This window comes from Grammomys surdaster, unplaced genomic scaffold (genome assembly GCF_004785775.1).
Source record: "Grammomys surdaster isolate TR1022 unplaced genomic scaffold, NIH_TR_1.0 125977, whole genome shotgun sequence".
NCBI lineage: Eukaryota > Metazoa > Chordata > Mammalia > Rodentia > Muridae > Grammomys > Grammomys surdaster.
Genome location: NW_021620793.1, coordinates 1,503,399 through 1,516,681, shown reverse-complemented (window position 1 = coordinate 1,516,681; position 13,283 = coordinate 1,503,399). Strand labels below are relative to the sequence as shown.

The window sequence follows — 13,283 nt, the reverse complement described above, 5'->3', positions numbered from 1 at the left end:
GAGGCCAGCCTGATCAACAGAGCGAGTTTCAGGAACAGCAATAACAACTGAATGAATGAATGAATGAATGAATGAAGAAAGACTAACAGAAAGAAAGAAAGAAAGAAAGAAAGAAAGAAAGAAAGAAAGAAAGAAAGAAAGAAAGATGTAAGTGAGGGGGAAGGGGGTATCTCCACCTAACACTTTGAACCCATGGTTAAGGTGATCGCCTACTGACTTTGGCCCTCTGAATTCTGGGTACCTCGTGGTAGATTTGTGGGCAAGCAGCTCTGCCACTCACTAGTAATGTGATTAGAGGCCTGACTAGCCATCAACACATCTTTTAGACAAGGCTAACTCTCTCCCACTGCCCTGAACTCCCATACGCGAGGTCCTCCTGTCTCAGCAGCTGTCACACACACGGGCTAACCGAGTCCTGGGGGAGCTTACGAGCCTCTATCCCCTCAGTGGCTCTGAGTATCAGGCCTGGGATTTGAACCACACAATGCTTGTCCACACTGAGCTGACCCTGAGGACTGGATTGCCACACTCAGGAGGTAGGAGCTACATACACATTTCTTCGTGTGAGCCCTCAGAAAGGCAGTCACAGGGTGGGGCTCAGGCATCAAGAGACTGAGTGGGAAGGCTGGGACCCTCTGAGCTTCCTGTTGGCAGCTGAACCTGGCTGTTTTCAGGTCCCCTTCCCACCCCACAGAGAGTTTCAAACACCTCCCTCCCAGCCTCCTAGATTGACAGCCCATGACTTAGGTGACTGGGCGTGGAGCCAGGAGGTGGGGACCAGGCTCAGGCAGGCTCCCCAGGTTGCAGGGTGAAATTAAAAGGGAGGAGGAGAGCGCTCCAGCCCATCAGAACGCACGCTTCCTACCCGGCAGTCGGGTGTCCCCAAGAAGAGCTGGGGAGCGGGGGAGCGCCTGGGGCTTGTGGCTGCTGGGCACCCCAAGCTGACCCAACCAGGTGACTGGAAGCTGGGCACAGGATGGCCTCCCCGCGAGCTGTACAGCTTTCTCTGAGAAAGCCGACTCATGCCGTGTGTGTGGTGGGTGTGGAGACACTGGTGGATGTCTACAGGTAAGACCCGGACGCTTTCCTGTGCTTAGGTCAGGGGATTCCCTGCAAAAGAGGATGCAGGGAGGTTCTGACAGGGCGACATCTGGATGCCAAAGAAGACAGAGCTGGCTTCAGAGCTTGCAAGGGAAGGAGATAGGATCTGCCCAAATGCACTGGGGTCAGGACATTGGGTCCAGTCCCCGGGTGAGGGTGGACTCAGGAGACGACCCTGAGTCCTGGGGCCAAGCTCTGTCTGGGTTCTACAAGAGAGTCTTCAAACGGAGCAGCAGAAGGAAGTGGGGCTTGAGCCAGGGAAGAGGGTTGGCCCCCCCTTCCTCCCCTCCCTCCATGTCTTGCCAGTTTTCCACCTCGCTGCGGTTAGGGATGTGCATGTGACATCTTGACCCTTGGAGGCCAGCCAGGGACAACCAGAGTGACTGGGATTAAGAGGGAGTAGTCAAGGCATAACTCAATGACTTAATCTAAGAAGTGATCCTGGAGCAAAGCCTGGGACTTGGGCTGGCAAGAGATGATGATGATGGTGGTGGTGGTGATGGTGATGATGGTGGTGGTGATGGTGATGATGGTGGTAGTGGTGATGATGACGGTGGTGGTGATGATGGCGGTGGTGATAGTGGCAATAGTGACATATGAATAGGCTAGCCATGACTTCGGTTTCCCCCATGGACCCAAATCTTCCCTGTCCTGGCTCTGCTTAGATAGGGATGCAGGACCTGGGCAGCCTCAGCTCTTTATCTGGCCAGTGGGGAAATCGTTGATCTCTGGGGCCTGTGGAGCTCTAGGTGTGGTGCCTTCCATAGGGAGCTGAGGGCTGGGGGTTCCCAGGCACCGTCTGGACTCAGTTCATCCTTGGGACTTGATACCCGGGCTTGCCCAGTCAGGTGGGGGAGTGCTGTACCTGTTGCCTGTCTGAACTTCACTGATGCTTCGTCTTACCGTTCCTCTCTCAAGTAATAGTGTAGGACCCTGGGGACAGGGACGGGGAAGGACAGACAGACGCTCTGGAGGCCAAACCTTTACTGCCTACCACTGCGGACCAGAGGTCGGGCTGGTCTCAGAAGACCTATGTGGATAATGGGTCGATCTTGCCTGTTTACCGTTCTAGATTTAATGACTAGAGTCCACTGAGTGGAGAGAGAGGGGGAGGGAGGAGAGGGAGAGGGAAAGGAAAGAGAGAGACTGAGAGAGAGAAACAGAATTTTTGGTACTCCCTGGGGTTTTACACACGACAGACAGACAAGCACTCTACCCCGGGACCAGCCCCCAGTATATTTTTTAGAAATGGCATAGAACAAATATCTTTATCCTGCAGCCTGCAGGTCAGCTGAAGCTCACCTGAGACCAGCTTTCCTGTATTGCATCTGGCAGTCTTGCTTTGACACTGATGTCAGGGAAGGAGAGCCTATGGGGCCAGCCTGCCTGATTCCAGGACTCTGCTCTCGCCTAGAGACAAGGTTGTTTCTAGAAAGTTCTTTCAAACCTCAGTCCCGTGTTACTCTAAGGCACTTGGCAGGGAGCCAAGTCTACCTTCTGTCATCAGGTCCCCATAACCATCCGGTCCCATCCTGTCCCCCCATCCGTGTTGTATCCCCCCACACACACACACTTATGGCCAGAGTCCCTGGCTTCTCATTGCCCAGGACTCTGAATCCTGATTGGATGAACTGGGACCCCTCTGAAGCCCAGGATGGAGGTTACATATGCAGCCGGGTGCATCCTGGTTCTGTTGGTCCCTGGCTGTGTGATCTCAGGCTTGCCACTGCCCTTCTGTGAGCCTGCCTCGGCCTCTCTGTGTGAATTCAACAGTGCCACCATCATGGGTGGGGGTGTGGGGGGGTGAATGAGACCTGTGTGTACCTGTCCGTGGTCGGTGACTGATAGGCTGAGGCAGCTGTGGGCACCACCACATCTGTTCTTCCCACTGCTCCTCGGAGCCAGGGGAGAGGAGGACAGCACAGGGTATAAGGTGGGAACATCAAGCCCTTAGCGTCGTCCATCAGGGTGGCTGGCCTGAATGAAAGCAGAGGGAGCTGCCTTGATCGTGGCGTCCCTTGACTGGCTCTAGGAGGGACTGAAGTGACAGCTCTGCACCTTGAGTGGTGACTAGCATTACAGCTACCCAGAGTTTACAAGGGACACAGGAATTTGCTTTGTGGCACTGAGGAGGGCTCTCCTGCCCAGAGGCGGTGGCGGTGGGCAGGAGAGCCTTGAATGGGCCAGCCAGTGGGACTTCCAGGAGCCTGAGGCTCCCCCAGGGGCTGGGTTAGAGCCAGGCCACACATGATGACAGGATGAACTTGGGGCTCCTCCACCCCTTTGCTTGGTGACTGGCTCCAGCTGAGGCCAACCAAGGGGCTTAGAACTGGTCTTGCTTGCTGATAAGCCTGGGGAAGGCTTCCCCCCCATCAAGTATGAGGTGTGCCAGTCATCTGAGCTGCCCAGAGTTTGAACCTCCAGGTGACAGTGCAAAAGGTGACATCAGAGGAAGTGATTAATCCCCCAGAGGCCACATTGCCTAGCTATTTGAAAAAAAAATGTTTATATGTGGGGTTAATTGTGTGCCATGGGGTAACTAGTCCCGACAGGTGCTGTAGGCCATCCCCTATGGGGCTAGCTCAATACCCTCATGGGCTATCTCAGCATCCTGATGCCTCTCCCCCGGCGGGTTATCTCACCACCTCAACTCCCATCCCCAGAAGGCTGCTTCAGCACCCTGAGCCCTTCAGGCCGGCAGGCTACAGCAACAGTCCCACCTCACTTTCAACAAAACAAAATAGTATAATTCAGGGGTTTGGAGCACAGGAGTATTGGAGGGCCATGAAACTCTCCGGTGAGCTACAGGAAGGACCAAGCCTGAGTGTCTCCTGGGCTTCCTGAATTCTAAAACCAACAATGCCCTGAGGTGTGTCTGTCTGACTGTTTCCCAGGCTAGGTAGGTAAGTGCTGTCAGCCTCACAGGAGCTCGGGGAGGCAGAGCTAGGCTGCCAGGGAAGGATAATATGATTGACAGGATCCCAGTCTGGGGAACCGACAGGCTGCAGGTGTGCTGGGACCAGCTGGGCGATCGCTCTCATCATCCCAGACTGTCCTTGTACCTACGTAAGGAAGAGTGCCCTTACTTGGAGGTGACTTTTGGACACTTACATTTTTGAGTTCCTGGATTATATGAGGTCACGAGAGGAAGTCCTGTTCTGGGTCCCAGGTTGCCTGAGGGCTACCAGGGGTAGGACAATAGATGAACAGTGGGCATCCTCACAGCATAAAGGCATCAAGCTGGATGCAGGGAGATACTGTCATTCCACCACTTAGGAGACTGAGGCAGGAGGATTGCAAGTCAAAGGCTAGCCTGGGCAACTGAGTGACATTCCGTCTGAAGATAAAAAGTAAAAACTGGCCGGGCGGTGGTGGTGCATGCCTTTAATCCCAGCACTTGGGAGGCAGAGGCAGGTGGATTTCTGAGTTCGAGGCCAACCTGGTCTACAGAGTGAGTTCCAGGACAGCCAGGGCTATATAGAGAAACCCTGTCTCGAAAAACAACAACAACAACAACAACAACAACAAAAAGCAAAAAGAGAGCTGGCTGTGTAGCTCAATGGTAGAGTGCTTGCCTGGTGTACGGGAGGCCCTGGGTTCAATCCTCAGTGCTGTCAAAACGGAAGACCCGATATTGTTATCTCTCTCAGAGGTCTGATCTCTCAGCTGCACAGACAGCCAACATCTATCGTGCTAAGCTGGCTAGGGAAAGCCAGGAGGACTCCAAAGCTGTCAGCAAGTTTGGGCAGGCACTTCGAAAATTGGAACTTGTGGACACGAGCCAACCTGGCCTCGTAGAAGAGACACATCTGAGTTTGGGCCTCCAAATGCACCCTGGGCCCGAGAGCAGGACCCCAGGCATTCTGGGTTTGAGTTCAAGGCCCCTTGAAACACTACTTGCAAGTGCTTCCCTTGGGGGCTATATGTCTGGCTGAACTGTTTCTGGCTTAGGCACCAGTTATAGCATCAGTTAGTTTGGATGGATGACAGACAGGCCACTAACTCCATAGGGGACTTGGCAGAGGGGCTGCAGGCATGCTGTGAGCCAGGTTGGTCACCAAGGCTCTGAACCTGGGCATATGTGGTCCCAGCCTCTGGACTTGGTGAAGAGAGGAGAGGGCTAGGTCTTCCCCTCCCCCACCCTAGCCAACACTCACCAACTTCACTGAGAGAAGCTCCCAGGGCTGGCCAATTTGGTGGATTCTCAGAACATGATAGCTGGGTGGGTGGGGGGGGGGTGTCTTATTGGTCCTTGAAGGCTGTGTGACCTTGGGCCAATCACTTAGCCACTCTGAGCTTGCTTTCTCTTGGCCAAGGTAGGTATGGGTGATGTCACCTATTGTATGCCTGTACAGTTGGCATCTCTAGTTTCCCCATTTTACTAATGAGGAATTTCATCACCCACAGGCGTCACATCTGCTTTGGCAAGGGGAAAATGACTCAGCGTATCGATTTTAAATCAGGGCCCTTTCTCTTGGGATACTTTGGTCCCAGGCTCCAGTCTTCCTCTGCTTTGAAGGACAGGGAGTGACAGGTGCCACCTGGAGCCCTGTATCCACTGTGGGGAGGCCTGGCATCTCCAGTCTTCCTCCTGGGTTTGCTAGGCAGCCTGCACTGAGCAACGACTGGGCGTTGCAACGTGCCCGTGAACTATCTCTTGATCTCTTGATCACTATCTCTGGGAAGGAGAGGTCACAGCCACACCCCATATGGCATAGACCTTAGGGAAGTGAGTATATGTGGTACTGGACCAGCCACGTATGACCCTCCATGACCCCTGCCAGCTGCACACAACTAAAAGGACAGAGGGAGAAAGCCAAGGCTGAGAGGTGTCAGCGGCACCCCTCCCACCTACCTGGTTGGCTCCCCTAGTCCACCTGGCTTGTGCCTGCTGTGGGGAGCTCGCTGAGAGCCAGTGGGAGGGCTGTTTTTGAAAACGTGGGTGTGTGCATGTGTATGTATTGGTGCCCCGTATGCGCATGTACGTGTGGAGGCCAGAGTGTATTCTTGGGTGTGTTTCCTCAAGAGCCATCTTTTTAGACAGGGACCTGGGACTTGCCAGTTAGAGCAGATTCTCTGGTCAGTGATGTCCAGGAATCTCCCTGTTGACGCTTCCTGTGTATATGGTCACCTAGGCTTTTTTTCCTTATGAGTGTCTGTCTGGATGTACATACAATATACATATATACACATATATACAATGTGTACATACGCACATATACATATATACACACACACATATACACACACACACATATATATGCATGCTGTGCCCAAGGAAGTCAGAAGAAGACATCAGATTCCCTGAAACTGGAGTTACAGACAGTTGCGAGCTGCCTAGTGAGGGCTGGGAATTGAACCTGGGTCCTCTCCAAGAGCAGTAAGCATGTTTAACCACTGAGCCATTTCTCCAGCCCACCCCCCTTTTTTTTTTAATGTGAGTTTTGGGCATTTGAATTCACTTGCAAGGATTTCCCAGTGGGGCCATTTCCCAAGTCCCTGGTTTTATTTGCTTGTTTATTTTAAGATGTTTCTTGCTCCAGAAGCCAGGCTGGCCTTGAATTCCTAATCCTCCTGCATGCAGCCATCTTAGACACCAATCCCTGCTGGAGATGCTGGTTTGTGTGGTAGTGAGCCTAGTCTGGCTCCTTGGTCTGCTGAGAGGGAAGGAGCCACACAGCGTTCTCGTCTATGGGTCCCCATCTCTTCCTGTCTGGTGTCCATTCCTCCGAGGCCCTCAGAACCCTTTGTAGCAGCAGTGGCCATGGCAGCTGCTTCCAGTGTTTCCCATAATATGCCTTTAACTCTCACAGTAAGCTTGCAAGGCAGAAAGGACTATGGTCTCCATTTTGCAAAGAAACTAAGACAGAGAGAGACTGAGAGACTTTCTGAAGACAGAGAGCCTGCAACTGCCAGGGCTGGGATTTGAACCCACCTATGCCTGACTCCAGATTCTGTAAGCTCTACCGCAGGGAAACCTGACCTCCGGGAATTCTCTCTGCTGCAGAGTCCGTGTGAGTGGTGGGGTGGGGGCACCCCTACACACGTTCCATGCTTGAATCTCATCACTGTGCCGTTGTAGCCCCTGCGTGACTGCTCGGGGCTTCCTCTCCGCTCTGGAAACCCCTGTTCTACCAGCAAATGCTGAGGATGGAGTCAGAGAGCAGAGCAGGGACCATGGTGTCTTTTTCAGGTGCCACTCTTCACTGCGTCCCGTGGTACCCACGTCACACAGTACAAAGGTTCAGACTGAGGCAAGGGCAGTCTTAATGGATGCAACGCTGTCTCTCAGGCTTTGGGGACAGGGCTAGCCTGGGAGAGTGCTAGCTGAGGCCAGGCCAGACCTGCCACCAGTCATCAGCTCCAGCCACCTGGACCTGTGTGGCCTTCTCTGTTTTAGTCCCTGAGACTACCTGTATCTCTTTCTCCTTCCTGTGGGGCCACTGCTGGCACAGGCCTCTCACAAGCCTCACCTGCCAGCTCCTGCCCCAGTTGAGGGTGATGCCCTTGTGTGTGGGGGTAGCACAGAGGTCCCAACAGTCCTCCTGAGGGCAGGTGGCCTAAAAGGTGACAACTTTGGAGTGGAAGTCTGCAGCCCGGCAGAAGGAAATGCTTTACAATTACAGGACCGGTGCCTGAAGTGGAAAAGGTGCCTGAAGTGGAAAAAGCTCAGGTTGAGTCCTGCGGGGTGGAGTAGGGGGTGGCCATGATGAACTCTGGGCCCCTGGGACCCGGGGTGCCTGCGTGCTCAGTGTTCTTGGAAGCAGAGAGCCATGGACACTGTGTCCTGGCCTGCGCTGACCTTGAAAGATCAGGTGGGGACAGAGACTGGGATGGTGGCTTTCCTGCTCGGTCCCCCAGGCTTGCTCACAAGGAAACCCTCCGAGGGGCTTGTGTGGAAATTCTGCCATTCACAAGTCCTCCCCATCCTCTCCTGTGACCTCCTCCCTCCCTTCAGCAGGACGTGCTCCAGTCACGTGCTCCTTGTACTGTCAGCTCCCCCCTCCCACCTCCCCCGGGGTGAGAGATGGGAGATAACTGTGCTGCTCCCTGCTGTGTGATCTGAGGAAGGTTGCCTCACCTCTCTGAGCACCCCCCTGAGAGGCTTATTGTGAATGAAGCAGAGATGCTGGCAACAGTGTCACAAACTTAGCTAAATGAGATGCTTGAAGCTCCCCTCAGCCCACAGCAGCCAGCTAGATGTCCCCAGCAGGCACCTTGACTGGGTCAGCGGCCGACTGAGGAGGGCGGGGCTCAGACTCTCCTCGCAGCCCCACCCTCATGGGCCCTTGCTGTTCTCTAGGTTCTGGCGTCCTTCGTCACTTCTTTAGCTGGCCTTCCTCCAAGCTACAGGGTGAGTCAGGCTGCTGAAGGTGCTTCCAATGTACAGGCAGACCTGGAGGGGTTGCAGGCTGCAAAGGGGGACAGCGGTGCCAGACCAGGGGAGGTGGGGCGCAGGCTGAGAAGACTGACAACAGCAACCACCAATCAGAGCACACTTCACAGCAGCTTCAGCCCCAGCGCCCTCACTAGCCCCAGAGGCGGCTACGTGGAGGAGGAAAACCAAGGCTGACTCCATCAGGGACCAGAGGTCACACTCTGGGGAGGTTACTCCCTGCCTCAGGGAAACAGTGACATTTGAGATGGGCTTTGAAGAAGCAAAGGACGCATGCCCCTGTCCCAGCAGAGATGGGGGGGGAGGGGGAAGATGGGGGGCGTTGTTTGGGAGATGTCTCAGGCTGATGGTGAACACAAAGATGAAGATGAGGGCTTGCGTTGGAGAGCAGAGTAGAAGCGACTGGGGCGATGTTCTAATTTGTTTCTATCGCTGTGTTAAAATCGTGGCTAAAGAAAGTTGGCGAGGGAAGAGTTTATTTGCCAGAGTGTGAGGAGCTGGTCAAGGCGACATCCCGTCACTGAAGGAAAGCAGGGCAGCAGCTCAAGGCAGGCACTGGGGGCAGGAGCTGATGCAGGAAGGGGAATGCTTACTGCCTTGCTCCCCATGGCTCCCTCAGGCTGCTTGCTTGCTTGCTTTCTTTTTTTCTTTCTTCCTTTCTTTCTTTTTCTTTCTTTTTTTTAGAATTAATATATATATATATGTGTGTGTGTGTGTGTGTGTGTACATTGTCGCTATCTTCAGCGTATCCCATTACAGATGGTAGTGAGCCACCATGTGTTTGCCGGGAATTGAACTCAGGACCCCTGGAAGAGCAGTCAGTGCTCTTAACCCCTGAGCCATCTCTCCAGCCCCCCAGACTGCTTTCTTATAGCACCCAGGACCACCAGCCCAGAGATAGCACCACCCACAATAATCTAGCCCCACCCACATCAATCATGAATCAAGAAAATGCCCCCACATACTCGGCTGTGGGAAAATCTGAATTTTCTCAGTGATGTTCCCTTTTCCTCAATAGCTTGCGTCAAGTAGACCAAACAAACAAACAACAACAAAACGAACCTGACGGGTACAGCCCCTTGCCTCCTCCCCATTTTCTCTGAGATGGGGTTTCCCCGATGTAGCCGCAGCTGGCCTGGAGCTGGCTTAAACTCAGAGATCTGCCTGCCTCTCTGGAGCTTAGACTAGGGGACTACACCACCAAGCCTGTCCTGTCCCCTAACTTTAGAGGAAGTTTCCTTTGACTGTGAGCTTGGGGATGTGTGCCAGGACCTCACGATGCCAGGAGCTTCACAGCAAGATCCCCTGCCGAGAGGCAATATGGGTAAAGTGTGTGCAGGAGGCAGGTCCCACTGTGGACTTTCTGGGCTTACTCCAGCTCCCACGCACGTCTGTCCCTTAATTTATGGCCCAACCACAGACTTGTAGTGCCAGTCCGATGCCTGAGGCTCTGGGAGGGGTAGGGCCAGGATGTCCAGGGAATGAGAATCCAAAGCACACAGCATCCTCCTGGCAAAACCTGCCTCTCTCACGCACCACAAGGAATAGCTGTGGTGACACTGCCTGGTTCCCTGGGACCTTGCTGAATGCCTGCCGCTGACATGGACAGGGTGAGGATGGCCAGAGCCTCGAAGACACCGGGATTGAACTGGATAGGCCCCTGTGTGCCCCAGAGAAGGGCCCTGAAGACCTGTTCTGCCCTTAACTGCCTCTCAAGGGAAGCCACTGACTGACCCGTAGCTGTGAGGGTGGGTAGTCAGGTATATGGCACCTTTACGGAAGGATTAGCTTGAAGTCAAAGGTGGGTCTTTCTGTCTTCTGGTGCTTTGATAAAGCACCATGACCCAAAGCAACTTATACATGAAAGCGTTTAATTTGGGGCTCCTGGTTTCAGAGCATTAGAGTCCAGGACCATGACTGAGCATGGCAAGCATACAGACAGGCATGCATGGTGCTGGAGCAGTATCTGAGCGCTTGCAGCCTGATTCTCAAGCAGAAGACAGAGAGAGAGAGATAACTGGGAAGGGCCTGGATTTTAGAAGTCTCCAAGCCCAGCCCCAGTGACACACCTCCCTGAGGCCACACCCCTCCGAGGCCACACCCCTCCGAGACCACACCCCGAGGCCACACCTCCCTGGGCCCCGCCCCCGAGGCGCCATCTCCTAGTTCTTCTATCAACTAGGGATCAAGCTTTCCGTTATTAATGACTCTCTGGAGGGCATTCTCTGTTCAAACCGCCACAGCTTCTGACACAACACCTACTCTGTGAAATTGCTCAGGTCCTGAAGGAAGGGGAGACACTGGACACACACATGCCCACACACACACACACCTTCGCTTCACCCCACTTTCAAGTCAGGCATCAGATTCAATGACAACGGCTTTCTTGGTGGTATAATGCTCAATCTGGGACAGATACTGTTGCCTTGCCAAATTCGTGGTCTGAGCTGCAGCCTCAGCCAGCTACAGTGAGGAGAAATGGGCTCTAGAGATTTTACAAGGCACTCGCCAATGAGGAGTTCCGTACAGCGTGACCGTTGTAGGATATGCTTTGCGGTATTAAGTTTTACAATAAGTGTGTATGCATATAAGTGCCCTCAGAAGGCTTTCAAACCTGAGGGTGGCAGTGGGGCAGCAAAGGATACATTGTTGGGGCTGGGTGGAGGGAAAACGAGCAGAGCCTGGGGGTTCGCAGCCTGCTGGGCACGTGTTCCAAGCCAAAAGAGAAAGGCTGCTGGCTCTGGGGATGGAGCAACTCTCATGGCCTGGATAGGAAGGAAGGCTGCCGCCTGGGGGGAAATGTGTTCCAGAGGCTGTGGGGGTAGGGGGCTGGAGCTGTCTGTAGAGGGTCCCAGCAGGCAAGAGGGTGAAGGATGCAGAAGTTATCAAAATGGGTGATGTTTGCTGTGCACATGGGTGTGAGGGAGACGGGAAGGTGGGGTACAGATGACACCCACCCCGTCCAGGCCAGGGACAGACTTGGGTGTGGTTAGGTGTGATAGGGTACAGGTGATATACAGGTGACCTGCCCTTGGGGAGAAGGGGAAAGTGGCAACAGTTTCCAGAGAGAGACAGAGAAAGGAGAAAGACAGAGAGAGACAGAGAGACAGAGAGAGACAGAGACAGAGAGACAGAGAGAGTGTTCAACAGTCAGTGTCGATGGTCACATACAAGACCAGCAGCCACAGATCCAGACAATCCATCATCTCTGTACCCAGCTCAGGGACTGAGTTGGGAGCAACTGCTGGAGTTGCCAGGCAGCTGGCAGAGGGTAAGCCCAGCCCCAAATGCCCTGGGACCAAAGCTTCGAAGGCTGAGAGGGCCAGGTGCAGAAGGCCCAGAGGCCTGAGGCCTGGTGTGGGAGTGCTGGGATTCAGAAAATGTTTTAAGAGGGCTGTTCACTGCAGATGGATCTTTAGTGATGTCACGGTGTGTGGGACTCCAGAGAGATGCCTGGGGCCAGGTGCAGGCAGCCACATCTGAAGCACAGGTGGGCATAAGAAATGCAAGGGTACTGGGGTCATCAAAAACAAAGAAAACCTGGTAACAGCAGACTGCACAGGGCTGGGAGCTGGTCTCCAGGGATCTGGACGAGGGGCAAGGTCAGAGTAACAGCCAGCAGGGAGGGAAGGAGCATTGTGCATGCTGATATCAGAACAATTCACTTCAAGGGCTGGAGGCTCAGGAATTCGAGGTCGTCCTTGGTTATTTGACGGGTTCAAGTCTGGGACAGTGAGGATCAAGGAACATCTGGGACCCAGAACCATGTGGTCAGCACTGCAGTAGCCATGGAGAGAAGGCTTCAGAAGGTGCACAGCCACCGTAAGGGCAGGTCTGTCCCTGGTGGCCAATGGGACTCTAAATCAGAAGATGAGGGCATCTGGAAGAAGGGGGGGGGGGGAAGGGGGCGTTTTCCATGGTAACAGGAATGCAGCTGGAGGAAGCTCTGAGGTCGGTCAGGGGAGGCCTGTGGTGCTCTGTCTGGCCCACCCCTCACCAGTAGAGTGGGGCTGTGGTGAACCACAGCGTGGGACAGAATTGTGACCATCATCACTGTGGTCAATGAAGACAGTTACTTGGCAGGGACAGGGTGACTATGTAGGGGGCTGTGGGAGGATTTTCTCCAGAGGCTTACTTGGATGGATTCTCAGGAGCCCAGGAAGGAGCAGAGGCAGGAGAATAAGAGAAAAGACCTCTCATCTTGTATGTGTAGTCAGGGGCACCTTGGTAAGTGGACCTGTCTCCAGGGGTCATCCTTGAGACACTATGGTAGAGCCCTGAACACTGACATCTGTGGCCCCTGCTTCTGATGTCTCCTCAGACAGGAGGGCCTTGTGGCATCTGACCCCAGGCTAGTGCTGACACGGGTAGGCAGCTTGCATTTGTCAAGTCAATAGACAATACATCTCCCCAGGACTCTGCTGGCTTCACTCTGGGTGCCCCAAAGCCCAAGTCTGCTCCTTCTAAAGCTGCGTCTGTGGAAGGACCCCAAGCAGGCGGTCTAGCAGCTGAGAGGTCCAGTGGATTGACTCCTTGTCTGTCCAGAGCCGAGAGGCCTGGGGCTTCTCAGGTGGACAGAGAGAAGCTGCTTTGTGGGGCCCCACTCCAGTGCAGATGTGCCTGGGGAGCCCCGGGGGTTGGCAGAAAGCGGGACTGTATTCTTTCCTTCTTACGTATCTCCTGAGTGCCCTGAACACACACTGTGAGGATCCAGCAGTAAGCTAGGCAAACTGGCTGCCCACTGGAACTGAGCTAGCAGGACAGCTGTCCCTGTGACATGCACGGT

The 13,283-nt window shown here is 54.1% G+C and overlaps 1 protein-coding gene across 1 annotated transcript in view; it reads left to right on the top strand.

Annotated features, from left to right (window-relative positions):
- The first annotated feature begins 847 nt into the window (after positions 1-847).
- Padi1 (peptidyl arginine deiminase 1) overlaps positions 848-13,283 on the top strand; it is a 32,757-nt gene continuing 20,321 nt past the window's right edge. The window contains exon 1 of the mRNA XM_028753962.1: positions 848-1,068. Within this exon, the coding sequence (XP_028609795.1) occupies positions 977-1,068 (92 nt within the window). The 5' untranslated portion in view covers positions 848-976. The remainder of the gene's footprint in view (positions 1,069-13,283) is intronic.